The sequence below is a fragment of the Oncorhynchus clarkii genome, chromosome 23 (assembly GCF_045791955.1).
Source record: "Oncorhynchus clarkii lewisi isolate Uvic-CL-2024 chromosome 23, UVic_Ocla_1.0, whole genome shotgun sequence".
Lineage (NCBI taxonomy): Eukaryota > Metazoa > Chordata > Actinopteri > Salmoniformes > Salmonidae > Oncorhynchus > Oncorhynchus clarkii.
In genome coordinates this window covers 54,669,425-54,683,876 of record NC_092169.1, presented here as the reverse complement: position 1 = coordinate 54,683,876, position 14,452 = coordinate 54,669,425, and the positions used below count along the sequence as shown (strand labels likewise).

Below are 14,452 nucleotides of genomic sequence, written 5' to 3'. Positions count from 1 at the left end.
CAATATACTCCCGCACAGTAAGTGGCGCTAGTGCGCCACCGGGGTGGTTAGGAAGTTCCCGAAGTCACGTCGAAGAACAATACAATCAGCTGTTCGTTGATCGAAGCCGCAAAAACAATCTAACCAAAGCTGTCATTGTCGACAGGGACAGGTAAGCAAGCTTTTGGCAGCTTTATTACAAATATTCAGTCATTTATATAGTTACATAAGGTTACGTGTGTTCCGTCATACATTTACTTCGAAAGGGAGAGCTGTCTGTCTGTCTTAAGAGTCCTTAGTCCACATGAGGCCAGGATTTCAGATAAGCTGATAGCCACGTAGCCGAGATAGCAAGCTAAGTTAGCGATCAGCTGGTGCTAACTAATAGCATGCTAGGATAAGAAAATACTTGTAATTGTTGTTGATAAACCTAAAGCTGGCTAGCATCAGTAGCAAGTGCATTTGTGTGAAGAGAGCCTGTAGCTATCAATATAGTCATGATGCAAATGTAAAAAATACTGCTGATCCAGTGAGACAAGTTGATCCCGTCTTGACAAGTTGTCAGTGTGCTAACTAGCTAGATAACTTCCCGATTGTTTTCTTTCTTAGGCAAAGACCAGTGAAATGTCATTCCTCTTTGATTGGCTCTACAGAGGCTTTAGTGGTGTGCTACAGTTTTTAGGTAATCTCTGATTTCACGTCAATGACTTCAAATATATTATCAGCAGGGTGGGTGTAATGTATTATCGGCAGGGTGGGTATAATGTATTATCAGTAGGTTGGGTACAATGTATTATCAGTAGGTTGGGTACAATGTATTATCGGCAGGGTGGGTATAATGTATTATCGGCAGGGTGGGTATACTGTATTATCAGTAGGGTGGTATAATGTATTATCAGTAGGTTGGGTACAATGTATTATCAGTAGGTTGGGTACAATGTATTATCGGCAGGGTGGATATAATGTATTATCAGCAGGGTGGGTATAATGTATTATCGGTAGGGTGGGTATAATGTATTATCGGTAGGGTGGGTGTAATGTATTATCGGCAGGGTGGGTATAATGTATTATCAGTAGGGTGGGTATAATGTATTATCAGTAGGGTGGGTATAATGTATTATCGGCAGGGTGGGTATAATGTATTATCGGCAGGGTGGGCATAATGTATTATCGGCAGGGTGGGCGTAATGTATTATCGGCAGGGTGGGTATAATGTATTATCAGTAGGGTGGGTATAATGTATTATCAGTAGGGTGGGTATAATGTATTATCAGTAGGGTGGGTATAATGTATTATCAGTAGGGTGGGTATAATGTATTATCAGTAGGGTGGGTATAATGTATTATCAGTAGGGTGGGTATAATGTATTATCAGTAGGGTGGGTATAATGTATTATCAGTAGGGTGGGTATAATGTATTATCAGCAGGGTAGGCAGGGTGGGTATAATGTATTATCAGCAGGGTAGGCAGGGTGGGTATAATGTATTATCAGTAGGGTGGGTATAATGTATTATCGGCAGGGTGGGTATAATGTATTATCGGTAGGGTGGGTATAATGTATTATCGGTAGGGTGGGTATAATGTATTATCAGTAGGGTGGGTATAATGTATTATCGGTAGGGTGGGTATAATGTATTATCGGCAGGGTGGGTATAATGTATTATCAGTAGGGTGGGTATAATGTATTATCAGTAGGGTGGGTATAATGTATTATCGGTAGGGTGGGTATAATGTATTATCAGTAGGGTGGGTATAATGTATTATCGGCAGGGTAGGCAGGGTGGGTATAATGTATTATCAGTAGGGTGGGTATAATGTATTATTAGTAGAGTGGGTATAATGTATTATCAGTAGGGTGGGTATAATGTATTATCGGCAGGGTGGGTGTGATGTATTATCAGTAGGGTGGGTATAATGTGTGTTACGTTCCACCTAGAATCTGTTCCAAAAAACGCTGTAAATATCAAGGATGCCCACAAACAATGAATACCAAGTAGCATGATCAATTCACCTGGCTAACTAGCTGCCAAATTAGGCATCAACTCGCCACGTAGCTTATTCTTAATGTTTGTCCGTAGGCTACCAGAGTGAGGACAGACATTTGTCAGAATAAACGTGGTGAGTGAAAAACGTAACAAAATAGCCCACTCCCAACCCGGTATCGTATTCTGCCGCTATACAACTTTATATACGTTGTTTGTGGGCATCCTTGTTATTTTACAAAGTTTTTGGAACAGATTCCTGTTGGAACGTTCCACACATTATACCCACCCTGATCAGTATAGTACTGCATGTCACAATGAGTGGTGGTGTGTTTTTACAACTCAAAAATTGAATTAACTTGTCAATGTACTTTCCCAGGTTTGTACAAAAAATCTGGAAAGTTGGTTTTCCTGGGGTTGGATAATGCTGGTAAAACAACCCTTCTGCATATGCTGAAAGATGACAGACTTGGACAGCATGTGCCCACGTTGCATCCAAGTAGGCAGCATCATCTCAAACTACTTTATTGTGTTGTTTTTACTTCCCAATAACGGCAGTGAACACAATGTCAGTCGTTTTTTAAATGTGTTTTGTTTCTCCCTGAAGCATCGGAAGAGTTGACGATAGCTGGAATGACATTCACCACGTTTGATCTGGGCGGCCACGTACAAGGTAAGACTTCGGCCTAACTAAGTTGGACACTGCGTCTTTCTAGGGTTTGGTCAGCATCTTGACACATTACACCATGTCTTTCTAGGGTTTGGTCAGCATCTTGACTCATTACACCATGTCTTTCTAGGGTTTGTTCAGCATCTTGACACATTACACCATGTCTTTCTAGGGTTTGGTCAGCATCTTGACACATTACCTCATGTGCTACATCTTCTGTCTCTTTCACAGCTAGAAGAGTTTGGAAGAACTACCTGCCGGCTATCAATGGAGTTGTCTTTCTGGTTGACTGTGCCGACCACGACCGCCTTACAGAATCCAAGATCGAACTTGATGTAAGTCATTTCCACTGCACACAATGGGCCTAATTTATCAACATTCATTGTGAAAAATGCATACACAAAACCCACGCGTTGAGGCAGCCCAGTTGAGGCAGGTTACACCAGGACACACAACAAACATTCTCACTGTCCCATCTGTTTCATTACTCAACCTCTTTCGTGTGTGTGTGTGTGTGTGTGTTCAGGCCCTGTTAGCAGATGAGACCATCCTCTCTGTGCCTGTGCTGGTCCTGGGTAACAAGATAGACCGTCCTGAAGCCATCAGTGAAGGGGGACTGAGAGAGGCGTTCGTTCTCGATGGACAATGCACTGGAAAGGTAAGCATAGAGATAGATGGAGCCTATGGAATTTGTATCATTATTATATTATCATTATCTTTTTTTTTTAAAGTCCATTTCAGATGAGTGTGTAACACAACTAACGTGTGTGTGTGTGTGTGTATCTGAATGTCTGTGTGTGTGGTACAGTATTCACGTTCTTTAGATATGCTGTAGAAAATGTTAGTGGTACTCCAGTCTATTTTCACCTCATTTTTCACCTGATTTACTTAACAAAAGCCCCATCTCAATAGGTGGTCCGGGCACAGTGCCCTTCGGAAGGTATTCAGACCACTCAACATTTTTCCACACTTCCACTGAGCCTTTCCTCATCAAGCTACACACAATACCATATAATGACAAAAGCAAAAACAGGTTTTTAGAAATGTGGGCAAATTCATATATATATATATTTTTTTTAAGTATAAGTATTCAGACCCTTTACTCAGTACTTTTGTTGAAGCAGTGATCACAGCCTCCAGTCTTCTTGGATATGACATTACAAGCTTGGCACACCTGTATTTGGGGAGTTTCTCCCATTCTTCTCTGAAGATCCTCTCAAGCTCTGTCAGGGTGGATGGAGAGTGTGGCTGCACAGTTATTTTCAGGTCTCTCCAGAGATGTTTGATCGGGTTCAAGTCTGGGCTCTGGCTGGGCCACTCAAGGACATTCAGAGACTTGTCCTGAAGCCACTCCTGCGTTGTCTTGGTTGTGTGCTTAGGGTCATTGTCCTGTTGGAAGGTGAATCTCTGCCCCAGTCTGTGGGCTCCTGAACAGGTTTTCATCAAGCATCTCTCTGTGCTTTGCTACGTTCATCTTTCCCTTGATCCTGGCTAGTCTCTCAGTCCCTGCCACTGAAAATCATCCCCACAGCATGATGCTGCCACCACCATGCTTCACCATAGGGATGGTGCCAGTTTTCCTCCAGACGTGACGCTTGGCCTTCAGGCCAAAGAGTTCAATCTTGGTTTCGTCAGACCAGAGAATCTTGTTTCTCATGGTCAGTCTCTTTAGGTGCCTTTTGGCAAACTCTAAGCGGGCTGTCATGTGCCTTTTACTGAGGACTGGCATCCTTCTGGCTACTCTGCCATAAAAGCCTCATTGGTGGAGTGCTGCAGAGATGGTTGTCCTTCTGGAAGGTTCTCCCTTCTCCACAGAGGAACTCTGGAGCTCAGTCAGAGTAACCATTGGGTTCTTGGTCACCTCCCTGACCAAGGCCCTTCTCCCCTGATTGCTCAGTTTTGCCTGGATGGCCAGCTCTAGGAAGAGTCTTGGTGGTTCCAAACTTCTTCCATTTAAGAATGATGGTGGCCACTGTGTTCTTGGGGACCTTCAATGCTGCAGACATTTTTTGGTACCCTTCCCCAGATCTGTGCCTCGACACAATCCTGTCTCGGAGCTCTACGGACAATTCCTTCTACCTCATGGCTTGGTTTTTGCTCTCTGACATGCACTGTCAACTGTGGGACCTTTATATAGACAGGTGTGTGTCTTTCCAAATCATGTCCAATCAATTGAATTTACTACAGGTGGACTCCAAGTTGTAGAAACATCTCAAGGATGATCAATGGAAACAGGATGCACCTGAGCTCAATTTCGAGTCTCATAACAAAGGGTCTGAATACTTATGTAAATAAGTTTATTATTTGTATTCATTTTATATAAATTTGCAAAAATGTTTGAACCTGTTGCTTTATTATGCCGTGTTGTGTGTAGATTGATGAGGAAAATAAATAATTGAATACATTGTAGAATAAGGCTGTAACCTAACAATGTGGAAAAAGTCAAGGTGTCTGAATAGTTTCTGAATGCATTGTATGACATGGCACAAGTGGGTAAAACATTCTTCTTATTATTTTTTTAACCTTAAGTGTGTGTACATTACTATATTTAGACTTGGGATAATGTTTTTCAGCAGAAAAAAAGGTGAAGTTGCTGGAGTGGTCTTTTATAACAGCTTGTTCCTGTTGTTCTTCTCCAGGGTAACGTGTCGTTGAAGGATCTGCAGGCACGACCTCTGGAGATTTTCATGTGCAGTGTCCTGAAGAAGCAGGGCTATGGAGATGGCTTCAGGTGGCTGGCACAATACATCGACTGACATCTAGGCAGCGGTTCTTTTACTAAACGGACTCCCATCTTTCTGGGGGGAATGAAGAGGATAAGCTATCAAATGAAATGGCCCATATCGTCCCCCCCCCAACCCCATGTGGAAAGATGTGAAGCTCCCAATAATCAGCTTTCTGATTGAGTACATCTGTCAATTTCAGCATTAATTGGTCAGTTTTAAAGGTTTCTATCTATGCAAACTTTTAAAAGTGGTTCATGGTCACAAGATTCAAGATGGGTTTGCGTGTAAGTCCATTAGTTAAGTATAACGTCGACCCGTTCTCTGGCATGTAAAATTAGAGTATCCGATTCTACCCCAACAGATTTGATCATAGCTGCAATTCAAGCTACAGTATACGGCAGATGTACCAATGTAGAACCTTTTATAAGGTATACTGTGAACTTTTTAAATTATTTCTGAAAAATGAAGGACCAAGCGATTTTTAAATGAAATAGATTATAAATGATAAGGATATTTATGTGAATGGTGGCGGTACAAATGCTTGTACATAGCAGTCCTACCTAGAATAAGATGTTCTTATCACTAAGAGGACATGAAAGAGGATAGATAGACTGAGCAGGATTATTCCAACAGACCCAAGTTCCAATCGCATCGAATAGAACGTCATCTAAAGTTTAGGGGCGGAGTCCATTTGACCTGATTCTGTTTCTATACATGGCGTGTATATCCCAAATGGCAGCATATTGACTATATAGTGCACTACTTCAGAGAACCCATACTTTCTATGCCCCCCCTACCCCCCGGTCAAAAGTAGTGCACTAAATAGGGAATAGGGTGCCAACCCTGATCAAAAGTAGTGCACTAAATAGGAAATAGGGTGCCAACCCTGATCAAAAGTAGTGCACTAAATAGGGAATAGGGTGCCAACCCTGGTCAAAAGTAGTGCACTAAATAGGGAATAGGGTGCCAACCCTGGTCAAAAGTAGTGCACTAAATAGGGAATAGGGTGCCAACCCTGATCAAAAGTAGTGCACTAAATAGGGAATAGGGTGCCAACCCTGGTCAAAAGTAGTGCACTAAATAGGGAATAGGGTTGACATTTGGTACGCGTCCCGGGGGTTTGAGATCCATTGTAATGGTCCACGCAGCTATTGCCTTCAATGCACTCAGCCAAAGACGTATGCAAACTATTTTGCAAGTGACTTTGGGATGTTTACATATAATAGACCTGGGGGGGGAGGGGTTATAGTAGGTGATGTAATGTTTGTCCTACTACAGTTTAATGAATGAATGGCTATAGTGCCATGATATGCAGGTACGTTGTAACAGGCCAGAACAAGAGACCGCCATTGCCATCATTCCATGGTATGCAGCAATAAAGCGGAATGACCATCAGTGGCCACTGCAATGCTAATCTTAACAAAAAAAAGGCTATGCTACTCTACTAACACAGCTCTGGCAGAGGTTTCGTTGAAAAATATAGATAATGGTCCCTTTTTCAATCAAGTCTGGTTTAAAAACACATATATTGGTCCCTTTTTCAATCAAGTCTGGTTTAAAAATAGATATTTGGGCCCTATTCAATCAAGTCTGGTTTAAAAACACATATATTGGTCCCTTTTTCAATCAAGTCTGGTTAAAAAATAGATATTTGGGCCCTATTCAATCAAGGCTGGTTTAAAAAATAAATCCCACTTGCATGCTTTGAGTGTCGTACTACTCAAGGAAACACCAGATAGCCTGGGCACCAGTTTGAATAGGGCTCTTGGTCCATGCCCTTTCCTGGTCGCAGACCTGGGTCGTGTTCATTAGGCACCAAACGGATGAAAATGGACTGAAACGGCACTTGGACAATGGGCACACTCATTTTCGTTTTCAGTTGCAAAATGTTTTAAAATGTTTTCCGTTGCAGGCCCTAAAATGAACACGTCCCAGATATTTCTAGTAGAGGTCGACTGATTATGATTTTTCAATGCCGATACCGATTATTGGAGGACCAAAAAAAGCCGATACCGATTAATCGGACGATTTATAAAAATAAAATAAAAAGTATTTTTGTAATAATGACAATTACAACAATACTGAATGAACACTTATTTTAACTTAATATAATACATCAATAAAATCAATTTAGCCTCAAGTAAATAATGAAACATGTTCAATTTGGTTTAAATAATGCAAAAACAAAGTGTTGGAGAAGAAAGTAAAAGTGCAATATGTGCCATGTAAGAAAGCTAATGTTTAAGTTCCTTGCTCAGAACATGAGAACATATGAAAGCTGGTGGTTCCTTTTAACATGAGTCTTCAATATTCCCAGGTAAGAAGTTTTAGGTTGTAGTTTTTATAGGAATTATAGGACTATTTCTCTCTCTACCATTTGTATTTCATTAACCTTTGACTATTGGATGTTCTTATAGGCACTTTAGCATTGCCAGTGTAACAGTATAGCTTCCGTCCCTCTCCTCGCTCCTCCCTGGGCTCGAACCAGCAACACAACGACAACAGCCACCCTCGAAGCAGCGTTACCCACGCAGAGCAAGGGGAACAACTACTAGAAGTCTCAGAGCGAGTGACGTTTGAAACGCTATTAGCGCGCGCTAACTAGCTAGCCATTTCACATCGGTTACACCAGCCTCATTTCGGGAGTTGATAGGCTTGAAGTCATAAACAGCGCAATGCTTGACGCACAACGAAGAGCTGCTGGCAAAACGCACGAGTATGCTGTTTGAATGAATGTCTACACGCCTGCTTCTGCCTATCACCACTCAGTCAGATACTTAGATACTTGTATGCTTGTATGCTCAGTCAGATTATATATACTAGATATCTAGTAATATCAACCATGTGTAGTTAACTAGTGATTTATGATTGATTGTTTTTTACAAGATAAGTTTAATGCTAGCTAGCAACTTACCCTGGCTTACTGCATTCGCATAACAGGCAGTCAGTCTCCTTGTGGAGGCAGGTCGTTATTGCGTTGGACTAGTCAACTGTAAGGTTGCAAGATTGGATCCCCCGAGCTGACAGGTGAAAATCTGTCGTTCTGCCCCTGAACAAGGCAGTTAACCCACCGTTTCTAGGCCGTCATTGAAAATAAGAATGTGTTCTTAAACTGACTTGCCTAGTTAAATAAAGGTCTACTTTTTTTATTTAATTTTTTTAATCGGCAAATCGGCGCCCAAAAATACAGATTTTCATAACAATCTGAAACTTGAAATCGTCCCTAATTAATCGGCCATTCCGATTAATCGGTCGACCTCTAATTTCTAGGCCTACTAGTAAATCTTCTTTGTCATTCTAAGCCTCTGTCATTTGCAACATTTCTTATTATCTTGATGTCAATTTAATTTGAATCTGAAATGGCCATCACTGACATATTTTAGTTGATTTATTATTTATTATCAGAATGAACTAATGGGAACCGGTACTTCCAGCCACGTAGGCTAATACTGCCTTATAGTTTAAATAGAGGGGGAATGTTTCGGCAGTCTGATTCAGCCTTTTGATCATCTACTTGTCACATTTCCTGTCTGCTGTGTAGGTCATTTATTGAAATGATTTATGATGTCCATGATGTGAAGTATTGGCTTTGTGATTCAGACAAATCTGTGGTTGAAATGCTGCAGGTACTCCTTGACTATCAGTGCAATGATATGAGAGTACGTCTGTAGCTCTGAATCTCTGGGAATAACAGCCTTTATATCAGCCAGCCTTGGGCTCAGTTCCATTTTCAATTCAGGAACTTAAACTGATATTCGCATTTATTCTCAAAGCTTTTTAATGAGGGAAAAATGTAATTGGAGTTTCAGTTTCCTACCTGAATTTAAATGAAACTGACCCCCAACGCTGTATATCAGTATTTAACTATTGAGTACCATTAGCGTTTCTGTATTCATTGTAAATAATGTAAAATGGAGATGGTCTCTTTCTTTGTACAATTCATTACCCCGGAGCTGACAAAACACGCAGGTTGCATCCCAAATAACACCCTATTACCTACACAGTGCACTACTTTTGACCAAAGCCCTATTTGACCCCGGTCCAATGTAGTGCACTATAAAGTATAGGTTGCCATTTGGCACATAGACATTATTACTGGATGTACTTATGATAACTCGGATCATTTTAACGTGAGAAATTCCATAAATATTTTTAACAATCATTCCTCACTTGTCATGTTTTGTTGTAAAGCTGTAAATATAAAATTGCAAATGCTACACATCCACACTTCTAATCTACGTGTGATAATAAAGTATGTTTGAGATGAGCAGTATTTACAAATACTGTATAACTGCGCCATTAACTCTAAATATAATCTTCGGTACAGGGCTGTTATCATGCAACTTCCAAAGAGTGCATCATAGCATATCTCTACCCTCTCCTTTAGGTTTATATCAGAGTATTGTTGGTGATGTAGCTCAGTCTCCTTTAGGTTTATATCAGAGTATTGTTGGTGATGTATCTCAGTCTCCTTTAGGTTTTATATCAGAGTATTGTTGGTGATGTAGCTTAGTCTCCTTTAGGTTTATATCAGAGTATTGTTGGTGATGTAGCTCAGTCTCCTTTAGGTTTTATATCAGAGTATTGTTGGTGATGTATCTCAGTCTCCTTTAGGTTTTATATCAGAGTATTGTTGGTGATGTAGCTTAGTCTCCTTTAGGTTTATATCAGAGTATTGTTGGTGATGTATCTCAGTCTCCTTTAGGTTTTATATCAGAGTATTGTTGGTGATGTAGCTTAGTCTCCTTTGGGTTTATATCAGAGTATTGTTGGTGCTGTAGCTCAGTCTCCTTTATGTTTATATCAGAGTATTGTTGGTGATGTAGCTCAGTCTCCTTTAGGTTTATATCAGAGTATTGTTGATGTAGCTCAGTCTCCTTTGGGTTTATATCAGAGTATTGTTGGTGCTGTAGCTCAGTCTCCTTTATGTTTATATCAGAGTATTGTTGATGTAGCTTAGTCTCCTTTATGTTTATATCAGAGTATTGTTGGTGCTGTAGCTCAGTCTCCTTTATGTTTATATCAGAGTATTGTTGATGTAGCTTAGTCTCCTTTAGGTTTATATCAGAGTATTGTTGGTGATGTAGCTCAGCCTCCTTTACGTTTTATAGCAGAGTATTGTTGGGGATGTATCTTGGTCTTTAGGTTTTACATCAAGAGTATTGTTGGTGATGTAGCTCAGCCTCCTTTAGGGTTTTATCAGAGTATTGTTGGGGATGTAGCTCGGTCTTTAGGTTTTATATCAGAGTATTGTTGGTGATGTAGAGTCCCAAATGGCACCCTATTCTTTATAAAGTGACCATTTGGGATGCAGATAGCACTGTGAGCCTGTAGGCCTACATTATTGATCTGCTTCCAGAGTGGTGTCCTCTTCTGCCTGTCGCGCCACAAGGACAACAGGGTCGGAACCACTGAGCTAGGGTCGGAACCACTGAGCTAGGGTCGGAACCACTGAGCTAGGGTCGGGACCACTGAGCTAGGGTCGGGACCACTGAGCAATGGTCGGGACCACTGAGCAATGGTCGGGACCACTGAGCAATGGTCGGGACCACTGAGCTAGGGTCGAGACCACTGAGCTATGGTCGGGACCACTGAGCTAGGGTCGAGACCACTGAGCTACGGTCTGCTGTTCCCACATGCTTCAAGAGGGCCACCATTGTTCCTGTTCCCAAGAAAGCTAAGGTAACTGAGCTAAATGACTACCGCCCCGTAGCACTCACATCCGTCATCATGAAGTGCTTTGAGAGACTAGTCAAGGACCATATCACCTCCACCCTACCTGACACCCTAGACCCACTCCAATTTGCTTACCGCCCAAATAGGTCCACAGACGATGCAATCTCAACCACACTGCACACTGCCCTAACCCATCTGGACAAGAGGAATACCTATGTGAGAATGCTGTTCATCGACTACAGCTCGGCATTCAACACCATAGTACCCTCCAAGCTCGTCATCAAGCTCGAGACCCTGGGTCTCGACCCCGCCCTGTGCAACTGGGTACTGGACTTCCTGACGGGCCGCCCCCAGGTGGTGAGGGTAGGCAACAACATCTCCTCCCCGCTGATCCTCAACACTGGGGCCCCACAAGGTTGCGTTCTGAGCCCTCTCCTGTACTCCCTGTTCACCCACGACTGCGTGGCCACGCACGCCTCCAACTCAATCATCAAGTTTGCGGACGACACAACAGTGGTAGGCTTGATTACCAACAACGATGAGACGGCCTACAGGGAGGAGGTGAGGGCCCTCGGAGTGTGGTGTCAGGAAAACAACCTCACACTCAACGTCAACAAAACTAAGGAGATGATTGTGGACTTCAGGAAACAGCAGAGGGAACACCCCCCTATCCACATCGATGGAACAGTAGTGGAGAGGGTAGCAAGTTTTAAGTTCCTCGGCATACACATCACAGACAAACTGAATTGGTCCACTCACACAGACAGCATCGTGAAGAAGGCGCAGCAGCGCCTCTTCAACCTCAGGAGGCTGAAGAAATTCGGCTTGTCACCAAAAGCACTCACAAACTTCTACAGATGCACAATCGAGAGCATCCTGGCGGGCTGTATCACCGCCTGGTATGGCAACTGCACCGCCCTGAACCGTAAGGCTCTCCAGAGGGTAGTGAGGTCTGCACAACGCATCACCGGGGGCAAACTACCTGCCCTCCAGGACACCTACACCACCCGATGTCACAGGAAGGCCATAAAGATCATCAAGGACATCAACCACCCGAGCCACTGCCTGTTCACCCCGCTATCATCCAGAAGGCGAGGTCAGTACAGGTGCATCAAAGCTGGGACCGAGAGACTGAAAAACAGCTTCTATCTCAAGGCCATCAGACTGTTAAACAGCCACCACTAACACTGAGTGGCTGCTGCCAACACACTGACACTGACTCAACTCCAGCCACTTTAATAATGGGAATTGATGGGAAATGATGTAAATATATCACTAGCCACTTTAAACAATGCTACCTTATATAAATGTTACATACCCTACATTATTCATCTCATATGCATACGTATATACTGTACTCTATATCATCGACGGTATCCTTATGTAATACATGTATCACTAGCCACTTTATACTATACTATGCCACTTTGTTTACATACTCATCTCATTTGTACATACTGTACCCGATACCATCTACTGTATCTTGCCTATGCTGCTCTGTACCATCACTCATTCATATATCCTTATGTACATATTCTTTATCCCCTTACACTGTGTACAAGACAGTAGTTTTGGAATTGTTAGTTAGATTACTTGTTATTACTGCATTGTCGGAACTAGAAGCACAAGCATTTCGCTACACTCGCATTAACATCTGCTAACCATGTGTATGTGACAAATAAAATTTGATTTGATTTGATTTGATTTTTGAGACCACTGAGCTAGGGTCGGGACCACTGAGCTATGGTCGGGACCACTGAGCAATGGTCGGGACCACTGAGCTAGGGTCGAGACCACTGAGCTATGGTCGGGACCACTGAGCTAGGGTCGAGACCACTGAGCTAGGGTCGAGACCACTGAGCTAGGGTCGGGACCACTGAGCTATGGTCGGGACCACTGAGCTATGGTCGGGACCACTGAGCTAGGGTCGGGACCACTGAGCTAGGGTCGAGACCACTGAGCTAGGGTCGGGACCACTGAGCTATGGTCGGGACCACTGAGCTATGGTCGGGACCACTGAGCTATGGTCGGGACCACTGAGCTATGGTCGGGACCACTGAGCTAGGGTCGAGACCACTGAGCTAGGGTCGGGACCACTGAGCTATGGTCGAGACCACTGAGCTATGGTCGAGACCACTGAGCTATGGTCGGGACCACTGAGCTAGGGTCGGGACCACTGAGCTAGGGTCGGGACCACTGAGCTAGGGTCGGGACCACTGAGCTAGGGTCAACATCACTGAGCTATGGTCGAGACCACTGAGCTATGGTCGAGACCACTGACCTATGGTCGAGACCACTGAGCTATGGTCGAGATTATGACCGATGGTCGGGACCACTGAGCTAGGGTCGGGACCACTGAGCTAGGGTCGGGACCACTGAGCTAGGGTCGGGACCACTGAGCAATGGTCGGGACCACTGAGCTAGGGTCGAGACCACTGAGCTATGGTCGAGATTATGACCGATGGTCGGGACCACTGAGCTAGGGTCGGGACCACTGAGCTAGGGTCGGGACCACTGAGCAATGGTCGGGACCACTGAGCTAGGGTCGAGACCACTGAGCTATGGTCGGGACCACTGAGCTAGGGTCGAGACCACTGAGCTAGGGTCGGGACCACTGAGCTAGGGTCGGGACCACTGAGCTAGGGTCGGGACCACTGAGCTAGGGTCGGGACCACTGAGCTATGGTCGGGACCACTGAGCTATGGTCGGGACCACTGAGCTATGGTCGGGACCACTGAGCTAGGGTCGAGACCACTGAGCTAGGGTCGGGACCACTGAGCTATGGTCGAGACCACTGAGCTATGGTCGGGACCACTGAGCTAGGGTCGGGACCACTGACCTATGGTCGAGACCACTGAGCTATGGTCGAGACCACTGAGCTATGGTCGAGACCACTGAGCTATGGTCGAGACCACTGAGCTATGGTCGAGACCACTGACCTATGGTCGAGACCACTGAGCTATGGTCGAGACCACTGAGCTATGGTCGAGATTATGACCGATGGTCGGGACCACTGAGCTAGGGTCGGGACCACTGAGCTAGGGTCGGGACCACTGAGCTAGGGTCGGGACCACTGAGCAATGGTCGGGACCACTGAGCTAGGGTCGAGACCACTGAGCTATGGTCGAGATTATGACCGATGGTCGGGACCACTGAGCTAGGGTCGGGACCACTGAGCTAGGGTCGGGACCACTGAGCAATGGTCGGGACCACTGAGCTAGGGTCGAGACCACTGAGCTATGGTCGGGACCACTGAGCTAGGGTCGAGACCACTGAGCTAGGGTCGGGACCACTGAGCTAGGGTCGGGACCACTGAGCTATGGTCGGGACCACTGAGCTATGGTCGGGACCACTGAGCTATGGTCGGGACCACTAAGCTATGGTCGGGACCACTGAGCTAGGGTCGAGACCACTGAGCT

General features: G+C 44.2%; 1 protein-coding gene across 1 annotated transcript; it reads left to right on the top strand.

The window, feature by feature from the left end:
- Nucleotides 1-49: 49 nt before the first annotated feature.
- LOC139381759 (secretion associated, Ras related GTPase 1Aa) lies at nucleotides 50-9,519 on the top strand. The gene is made up of 8 exons (XM_071125508.1): nucleotides 50-151; nucleotides 589-661; nucleotides 2,341-2,460; nucleotides 2,569-2,634; nucleotides 2,863-2,966; nucleotides 3,158-3,289; nucleotides 5,271-6,320; nucleotides 6,449-9,519. The coding sequence occupies exons 2-7, from the start codon at nucleotides 604-606 to the stop codon at nucleotides 5,385-5,387; spliced, it is 597 nt and encodes a 198-aa protein (XP_070981609.1). The 5' UTR covers nucleotides 50-151; nucleotides 589-603; the 3' UTR covers nucleotides 5,388-6,320; nucleotides 6,449-9,519.
- Nucleotides 9,520-14,452: the final 4,933 nt, after the last annotated feature.

Excerpts from the sequence above, each read along its gene's own strand:
- LOC139381759 (XM_071125508.1), top strand. The coding sequence starts at position 604 with ATGTCATTCCTCTTTGATTGGCTCTACAGAGGCTTTAGTGGTGTGCTA. Across the intron at positions 662-2,340 it reads TGGTGTGCTACAGTTTTTAG|GTTTGTACAAAAAATCTGGA; the intron begins GTAATCTCTGAT and ends GTACTTTCCCAG. Across the intron at positions 2,635-2,862 it reads TCTGGGCGGCCACGTACAAG|CTAGAAGAGTTTGGAAGAAC; the intron begins GTAAGACTTCGG and ends TCTCTTTCACAG.